Raw genomic sequence first — 9,959 nt, 5'->3', positions numbered from 1 at the left:
CGCCGGTTACAGCTTTGTGCTGCTGCGAAGAGTATTTTAAGAAACACGAGCGTAACTTTCTCCCCCTTTCCCCTCTGGAGGGGGTATACGGTAAGAAATCCAACCAATTTAGCGGATTTTTGTCTGAAAATTGGTAACATTTTTAATATAGATCTTATAGCGTTCTTCCTGGAAGGCACGTACCGCCAACGTAAGACAAATTTGGAAGAAGATTTCTTCATCAACTGAAGCCAATTATGTTAATGTACGTGGTCAGATAACAGAGTTATGCGCTAATATATCCATAGAAACCCTATTCTAGGGCAGCTTTAGTCAGCGACACACCATTTATAGTCTGGCACTAGATGGCAGCTGATTTTAATACTGAATAATCTTAAACACATGACTTCTTTGGAAAATTGTTCCAGAGGTGGGCACTGGTGGGCATCATGACTAAAACCTTAGGCCATTGGCATTACAAAATACACTAAGAAAATATCCAGCTAACTAGAATTCCACAACACGCTAAAACACTATTTTTTAATGAAAATTAAGTTATTATTTCCTCCTTCAAAATTCACTTTAATATTTTGCTACACGTATTAGTTTCGCGATATTTTGAATATATTTACTAGGTTGTACTCACAACAAAAAAATATTAGTCAAATGTTCCGACATTTGAAGCTATTCTTAAGAAGATCGCGTTCGAATGAAACTAATGCTAAGTTTACATTTACGAAATCCACTCGATTTCATCTGCCAATTCCATAGCTCAAACGTCAAATGAAATCTCATCTGAAATCCATTGGATTTCATTTGACGTTTAACCTATGGATTTGACAGATGAAATCGAGTGGATTTCGTAAATGTAAACATAGCATAAAACTAATATATTTTTAAAAAGGTCCATGTCATAACTGTCAGAGTTGCCAGATGTTGTTCCAAAATCTTGACATTAATTTTTTTAGTTTTGGCCAATAGGTGGATCCACTGTGCAACTGTTTAAACTCTATCTCTCCTGTATTCCGCCCCAGATGGCAATGAGATCGTAACGTATGCGAATGATTGTACGATCTTGGCGTCAAATACCTTCTCTGATGTCATTTGTGAAAGGCTGAACTCCACATTTTTCCAAGCAAGGAATTTGCATATCCGCCACTAAATCTACGGCGACTCTTCTCACCACATGGACGGCAGAGGTGAGAACAGAGTTGAATGTCATGGTCGATGGTTCGACAGCATGTTCATGACGTTCGCGCATGCCACAAATATCTGTGAAAAGCTGAGATGTGGGAACAAGATCGTCATATCCCTAGATAAAAAGATAAAGAAACCTTGTTGACCATATATAACGCGATAGGTCGGTCTGTGGTAAGCTTTGCAACGCCTTCTCATGCCCTCAATGAACCATTTACATGCGGAGACAAAGACTCTTCCAGTACATCATCACAATAGCACGCTTTCGTTGCGGTACTTGCTCGGGTGTTACCGTGAAAGCCATCCCAATCACCATCTATCAGGTGGGTATGCCCGATACACCCAGGTACATCAAGAAGGATCTTCACGTTCTAGAGAGCGTGGTCCAGCAATACAGGAGAGAAACCCTAGATCGACAGGCATATCCAGCAGGGTTGAACAGCATTCACACGGACGCAGCTGCTAAGGCCATAAGCAACTATATAGGCCACGATAAACCAGTAGTTTAGGCTCAACTACGCTCGGGATATTGCAGTCGCCTAAATTCTTATAGACCAAATTCCAGCAATTTCGATAAAACAATGTGGCTAACTTTCAACATACCGTAAATCGGGAGGAACAGTTCTATGGGGACAATATGAAGGCGTAAACCTATACCTACAAACTTCAGGTGGAAAGGTTTGCACTACCCAACGAAGACTGAGTACCAAATTTCAGCCACTGCGGTGGAATACTGATGTCACAACCTTCAAAATACCGAAATCGGGAGGTACACTTCTATGGGGGCAATATAAAGGCGTGGACCAATACCTACAAATTTCAGGTGGAAAGTTTTACAACCCCAACGAAGACTAAATACCAAAATTTCATTTCGGAGTAATATTGAGGCCACAACCTTCAAAATACCGAAAATCGGTAGGTACCGTGGACCTATACCGACACATTTCTGGGGGAATGTTTTATACCATCAACGAAAACTAAATAATACATTTCAGCTATTTCGGTGTAATATTGAGGCCACAATCTTCAAAATACCGAAAATAGGGAGGTAACGTTTAGAGATGGGCGCGTGCCTAAAAAATTAGGCACGAACATGCACAAACACGAACCAAAATTTGTATGCATATTCACGCACAAACACTGCGTTTTTCGAGAAGGCGCGAACACGCACACTCACGCACGAATTTACAAAACCAGTAAGGAAAGGATCAAAGCCGGGCGGGGCCGACTATATAATACCCTACACCATTTGTAGACAAAATTCCTTCACATAGTCCAAATTTTATCAAAATCGGACAAATATAGCGTGTTTCGTGCATCAAATACCTCAAATCTGCTAAAATATATATGAGAGCTATGAACCGATTTCGATATAATTTGGCACACTTGACACACTAGGCCAAATCCCGGCAAACATTCCAAATTTCATTGAAATCGGACATATATAGCATTTTTCTTGCACCAAATGCCTTAAATCGGGCGAAGATATATATGGGGGCTATATCCAAATCTGAAGCGATTTTTACCAAAATAAAAAGCGTTCGTCCTTTTACCAAAAAAACTATCTTCCCCAATTTTCATGCGAATCGGACAATAAATGCGACCTGTACTTTGTTTACAAAAATACATGGAAAGACGGACATGTGTAAATCGACTCAGAAAGTGATTCTATGTATATCCCTAAAAGGAACTATGGGTCTATCTCGTTTCCTTTTACATGTTACAAGCGAATGCACAAAGACATAATACCTCTTACCACAAGGTGGTGTAGGCTATAAAAAGGAGAAATCGATATAAGTGGACGTTTATTTGTTTTTAAAAAATATTCATACGTACTTCTAATTTTTCTGACTTCATTAGGCGCATTTAGTGCATTATCAGGTTTTATTTGCTAAATATGGTCAAAGTCTACCAGATTTCCCATATAAAAAATAAAACCTGGTATTGGGTGGATTTATTTTAAATCCGGCATAAATCCTCGTATACAATTCTGTTTGCTAGAAACAACATGTTGCTAGAAAATACAAAAAGTTGCATGCTGGGACAAGAAACAAGGTAGATGCATCGGTGAATTGCTATTACAAAAATAATTTAAAATGTCAAAATTTGTAAACGATACGAAAAAATAAATTTGATTTGATATATGTCCAAATTTGATTTGATACCAAGACAAATATTTGCAATGTTTAAACGATAAAATAATTCTTTATTTGCTTAGCATTAGTAGCATAAAAAGTTAACATTTTCAAAATTAAACAATAAATTCGTAATTTGCCGTGTGTTTTTTGAGACGAGTTCAATTTACAACAACTTCTTCTGACGTTTCAAATTCGATCGGATTGTCTGGTGCATATACCTTGGTAATTGTGCTATGAACAAAAATCAGCTGATTGAAATTTAAATCCTCGAAAAGGTATATCTAAATGCAATGAAATTTGTACTGGATTTATTAAATCCAGATGAGGATTTATGGCTATTATAAATGAGCTATTAAACGGCTGAAATAAAAACGTCCCTATAAGATGTGTCATTGTTGGTACAAGGCGTTTAAGCAATGATTGTTTAGTTTTAGCTTTCAAATCTTTCATGAATTGAGAGTCAATGGTATCAATTGAGCAGACTTTCAAAAGTTTTTTAAGCCAAAGGGCAAAAATGTGCATAGTAGGGTACTTTTCCGAGAATATTTTATGAAAACCCAATAGAAGTTCTAGCAATGAAAACTTTAAGTCAGATATACGATCCAACTCATTCTTTTGTAGCAAGATACTCTTAGTCTGACTCTGGACTTGGTATATGCTCTCAAGTATATATGTTGAATACCAACGTGTTCTTATATCTTGTTTTAACATTTTCGACAATTTGTTGTTTAGCTCCGACTGTTTAAAACAGCCAAGATCACCCATATACGTTAACGTGACTGCAACAACAACATATGTTCACTCTATTCTCATCTGTCGTGGTTTAGCAAAGGGAAGACTCGCTCAGAGAGACTAATGCACAAAATATTTTGAGCACCACCGGTTTAAAATATCTTACAACGTTTTTTGGGCAGTCAATCAGTTTTCTCAATTCGGGAAGAGGATGTTTTTCAATAATATCATCCATAACAAATAATACAGTCAGATAAACATCTGATTTGCAAAGAGAGTATATTGCGTTAACCCTCATAGTAGTTTTTGTATTTGCTTTTTTCATGAACAAAACAAATGGCAAACAAACATCATCTTTTTTCACTCATACTCTGGCCTCTCCATAACAAAACGGCAATAACTACCAGACTACAAAAACGAAGCAAATAATTTCAGGAATATTTTGGTCCGTGTCCTGTTCGATGTTCGTGTTTAGTAATGTATCTTGCACGACTTCTAAAGGGAGACCAAAAATTTAGCACAATCGTGTCACATAGTGCAGATCGTGTTTAGTCGTGTCGTGCAAAACCGTGTCGAACAAAAAAACACGATCACGCACGGCCAAAAATGCATTCCGGCACGACACGCACAAACACGGCGTTTTTCGAGAAGGCACGAACACGCACTACTCACGGCACGACATGCGCCCACATCTAGTACCGTTCTATGGGGGCTATATGAAAGCGTGGACCTAAACCGACACATTTCTGGGGGAATGTTTTATACCCCCAACGAAGTTTCGGTATTGGTAGTTGGATGCACCAATTTCAAACTGTTACACAAACTGTTTCGCCTATAACCGGATAAGACCAAAACGCCTCAAACGCATTGCAAAATTCGTCATGTGGGTGGGTGTGAAATAACATTGACCTTTCTTTTTGCTGCAGACCAATTAAATTAAGTTTATCAGCATTTGATTTCGCAGAAATTACTTATCAACTTTCTGCTGCATTGAAAAATATCGCCCAAATCGTCAACAAACTTATGATATCTTTTATGGCCCATTTGAGTCTAGGGTATTTTTAGGGGATTTTAAAATACTTGCCATTGTTACTGTGCCTATTGTTGTTTTACCATTACTGATTGCATTGCCAATATTTTACATGGGGATTTGTGTGTTGCAATTTATCAACGATTTTCTTTATCAATTGGCCATTGCAATCAAAAAACAAAAATATTCACGTACAAATAGATTTCAATTCAGTTCCAATCGAAAATTCAACGTTAAAATATCGTGGAAAGAAAGGAGAAGAAAAATAAGGACAGTGGATAATAAATATATTGGTGTAAACAAAATGAAATTTGGAATTGTGTTATTAATTTGTTTCCTATTAACAACAAATCAAGGTGAATATTAAATAAAAAATGGGCCAGTGCGCACTGTGGTCCCACTTGTATGGAAAGTAGTACCACAAATAGTTCTAATCGAGCTACCGCCTCGAAATGTTAAACATAGGATTATAACGAGGTAAAAATATAGAAAAAATTTTAGTGGATGTAGCTACACATTTACGTATAGACACCATATAATGGGGTCTACCGATTTTTGGTATTTTGACGAATTTAGACATACTTTCCAATCGATTTGGTTGAAATTTTGCATTTTGAGTTCTGAATGAACAGAATACATCCTCGCAAAAAATGTTCATTATAGGTCCACGTTTAGGTATAGCCCCCATATAAATGTACCGCTCGATTTTCAGTATTTTGACGATTTTAGCCAAATTATCCAACTGATTTTCTTGTAATTTTGCATTTTGAGTTCTGAGTGAACAAAATACCTTCTTGCAGAAAATGTTCAGTATAGGTCTACCTTTAGGTATAGACCGCATATAAGCGTACCTCCCGATTTTCGGAATTTTGGACTATTTTTCCAACAATTTCTAACCGATTTGGCTGCAATTGTGAATTTTGAGTTCTCAATACATAAAATACCTCCTTGCAAAAAATATTGAATATAGATGCAAGTTTAGGTATAACTCCCATATAATCGTACATCCCGATTTTCGGATTTTCGACGGTTTTACGGACGTGGTATAAGGCGAATAACTTACTGGGGGGCAGATGATGGCAGCTGGATTTTTTAAAGGGAGTCTCCCAAATTTTCTCAACATTAGTAAAACTCAACTAAAATGTATAGTACTGATATTAAAATACCAGAAAAACTAAAATTTATTTTTAAGGAAGTTAGAAAACTATTTATGAATATGTTTTTTTTTCGTAAAACCATGTCAATGCCACCAACTATAAGTTTGCTTTATACGAGATGTGGCTTTTAGTTTTGTCCCTGAGGATTTTAAGTCCTCTCAAATCACGCTGGAATGTTTTGAATTACTGAGGACCAAAATTTGAAAATTGTACGTATTGAAAAAGAATTTAGAAACCCCAAATTAATGGCAATTCGTTTGAAAAATGTGACCGTTACCTTAAAAATACCTCCAGGAGGTAGGTACAGTTTATTGGGGGATATACTAAAACTTGCACATATCTTTTAAGGAGGACCTTGAACCTGTGTTGAGAAATTTTACAGTACAAAAATGGCTACATCGCAAATGATCATAAGAAATCCAATTAGGATATCATTACAAACATTCTGGTCACAACATAATTCTCTCTTAGATCTACTGCGATATCAGTCGTCACTAAGAATATGCATACATATTTAGTATGTATAGGGCCTCCGATTAACAATTATCCCGCACTTTATTATTTGTTTCTAATGGTTCAATTAATTTTGAATTAATTAATAGCGTTTGGAGATGACTTCCGATGCTATCAATGTCGAGGGGATAATTGCGGCAGCAAGGACACAATGAGTTTGGTGACATGCTCGGAAGAAACACACGGTTTAACAACATCGACAGCTTCCACTCCTCCTTCAACAGTTTCGACACCTGAAACTAGGATTTACAGATTACACGGAAGATTACCAAGAGATGTTTCACAGAAATCATTGTCAGGTTCGGATGAGTCTACAACACCAGTGGAATCTACGACAACATCAACAACAGCAGGATCTACTTCATCGTCAACAACAACAGAATCAAACAATCCGTCTTCGACAACAACGACAGCGGAACCAACAACATCTTCATCGAGTACACCAACAGCAACAGACTCTACAACTACACCAACAACCACTACTGCTGTAGGATCTACTTCATCGTCAACAACAACAGAATCAAACAATCCATCTTCGACACCAACGACAGCGGAACCAACAACATCTTCATCGAGTACACCAACAGCAACAGACTCTACAACGACAACAATAATCACTTCCACTACAGAATCCTCCTCGTCTTCAACAACAACGGAATCAATTAATCCATCATCTTCATCTACAGAACCTACGTCTACAACAACAGCATCCACTTCTTCTACCGATTCATCAACATCATCCACAACAACTAGCGCTTCATCACCATCGGAATCAACAACATCTACTGGAAGCACCGATACAACTTCTACAACAGGATCAACAACGACTACTTCAGCTACTGAAACATCATCATCATCTACCGAATCTACTACAACTTCTGCATCAACAGAATCCACAACTAGTTCGACTACCACCAAGAACCCACTAAATCCTCCCGGAACAGATGATAGATTTGCTTGTTATTCTGTTAAATATCTAGGTGAGTTCCATACTATTTCACAGTTAATTCATATAACATTTTGTAATGAATTATTCTTCTTCTGTTTTATGTCACACAGATGATGGCGATACCATCACCGAAAAGGGCTGCGTAGCAATAACACCAACGCAAACGGCATGCGAAGTGGTTAAAACGAATACTGGTGTTCCCCTGGAAAAATGTGATATCTGTTTGTACAGCGATTGCAATTCATCGTCGACTTTTAAACTATCAACAATAGCTGTTTTGGGCGTAGTTCTTGTTAAAATCCTATTCCACCACTTGTAAATTCGCCTGAGGAAATAAATCGTGCTCTAAAGTAAATTATTTTCCTTTTGTTTTACATGACAGATATTCAATGGAATAGACAACTTATATTACGCGTTTTACTAAAATCTGTTTAATTACACTGGGGTTTTGTCCTGTCAGATCGGCCCTTTATCGCAGAAAATATTAGGAACTTTGCTTTGCGTTCGAATATTCTTGCAAAACAAAACATTAAGAAAACAATTAAAAATTAATTAATTTTGGAGATATGATGCAAAACATATACAAATAATAGAAATTTTTTATTAATTTTCTCGTTTAGAGTTAAGCTTGATGATCGGAAATTATTTGCAAGTGAAAAAGGAAAGCCAAGGACTCGAACCCACATAGTCACCAATTACGTTACTTGGTTTCATTGGTGGTAAAGCAAATCTTCGGACGTATCGACTATGTAATGGCTTCTCTGTCCTAGAACTTATCGTTTTTCAAATGCAAATGTGTTTTTGTACATTTACGCGGATACTTGGCCACAGAAATGTATTTTCTTCACGACAAATGCTTTTTTTGCGCTGCCTTTGAAGTTATGAGTTTTGGCTTTGAACGCTAACACGCCGTGACAACATTTTTTGATATGTTTTCAAGGACGTGGGTTCAAATCCCAGCTGAAATCACTATTTGTAATTTTATTGTAATTTTTATTATAATAAAAATTTGAAATATATAAATAATGGATTGGATTGAAGCTCAAACATTTTGGGGGGGATATCGATAGATAGAGCTTTTGTACCATACAAGCCTACGAAGGATTCTCAAACCCTTATTTATTTAGGCCCAAATTTGAACATGAACTAAGTTTGGACAAAGTATTTCGATATTCAAAGTTTGGACCAAATCGGTTGCTCTGTTTGTGAGATATTGCGAGTATTTTCGAACTTTTGTGGGGAGGCACCGGAAGGGGTGGACCTATAAACACCACCTTCGAATTCCATATAATATTCGAAGAAATATTACGATATCCAAAGTGTGGACGAACACAGTATTCGGTTCGAGACACCACTGTTTTCTCAAGAAGTATGAACTTGCCCCAGAAAAAAGTTTTACTGTTGTAATTGAGGCAGCGAATGCAAGTTGCTTCAACAAAAATCAAAGTGATTCAAGTGCAGGTCTTAAAGTGAATTTATCCAAAATTTTGTGTTGGAGGTACCCGAAGGAGTGGACAAATATAGTCCATATTTTACCCTGATCTATATCTGGTAGATATATTAGGATGTGTAACCATGGACCAAATCGGTCACTCCCGTCAAGAGTTATCGTGCGCACAAATTTTCGGAAAAATTTTTAACTTTTGTGGGGGAGGTACCTGAAGGAGTGGACCGGATATGGCTTATCTTCAAACTTAAACTAAGTGTGCACAAAATATTACGAAGGCCACATTGTATTGCGTTCCAACCACTACACACGGTGTCATTGGGGTTTTTTGCAACTTTCAGGCTATTTTTTCAGGAAATATGGACTTGCCCCTGATTAAACTTGTACCGTCGTATGGGGGGCAGTGAATACAAGTTGCTGCAACAAAAATCAAAGCGATTCGAGAGCAGGTCCTAAACTGAACTTTAACGAAATTTATTGTGGGAGGTATCCGAAGGGTGGGCCGATTGAGTCCATATTGAAACCTTATCTAAGTCTGGTACACATTTCACGATGGGCAGAGTATGGACCAAATCGGTTACTCCCTTCAAGAGTTATCGTGCGCACAAATCTTCCGAACATTTTCGAACATATGTGGGGGAGGTACCGGAAGGAGTGGACCGATATAACCCATCTTCGAACTTAAACTAAGTTTGGACAAAATATTACGAAAGCAAAATTTTGGACCGAATCGGTTGATCCGTTCGAGAGTTATCGTGCGCTCCAGCCAGCCAGCGGACAGACGGACGGACATTGTTAAATCAACTCCAAATTGTCT

The 9,959-nt window shown here is 37.5% G+C and overlaps 1 protein-coding gene across 1 annotated transcript; it reads left to right on the top strand.

Annotated features, from left to right (window-relative positions):
• Window positions 1-5,147: 5,147 nt before the first annotated feature.
• On the top strand, window positions 5,148-8,050 carry LOC141394526 (uncharacterized). The gene is made up of 3 exons (XM_073969079.1): window positions 5,148-5,432; window positions 6,836-7,726; window positions 7,806-8,050. Exons 1-3 carry the CDS (start codon window positions 5,189-5,191, stop codon window positions 8,012-8,014), a joined length of 1,344 nt encoding a protein of 447 aa, XP_073825180.1. The 5' UTR covers window positions 5,148-5,188; the 3' UTR covers window positions 8,015-8,050.
• Window positions 8,051-9,959: the final 1,909 nt, after the last annotated feature.

The sequence above is a fragment of the Musca autumnalis genome, unplaced genomic scaffold (genome assembly GCF_047663935.1).
Source record: "Musca autumnalis isolate F117 unplaced genomic scaffold, ASM4766393v1 scaffold_2, whole genome shotgun sequence".
Taxonomy (NCBI): domain Eukaryota; kingdom Metazoa; phylum Arthropoda; class Insecta; order Diptera; family Muscidae; genus Musca; species Musca autumnalis.
This window is presented reverse-complemented; position numbering and strand designations above follow the sequence as displayed.

Bases quoted from the DNA above. Each gene is read 5' to 3' on its own strand.
- LOC141394526 (XM_073969079.1), top strand. From the start codon at position 5,189: ATGGGGATTTGTGTGTTGCAATTTATCAACGATTTTCTTTATCAATTG. The intron at 5,433-6,835 runs GTGAATATTAAA...ATTAATTAATAG, and splicing joins CCTATTAACAACAAATCAAG to CGTTTGGAGATGACTTCCGA. The intron at 7,727-7,805 runs GTGAGTTCCATA...TATGTCACACAG, and splicing joins TTATTCTGTTAAATATCTAG to ATGATGGCGATACCATCACC.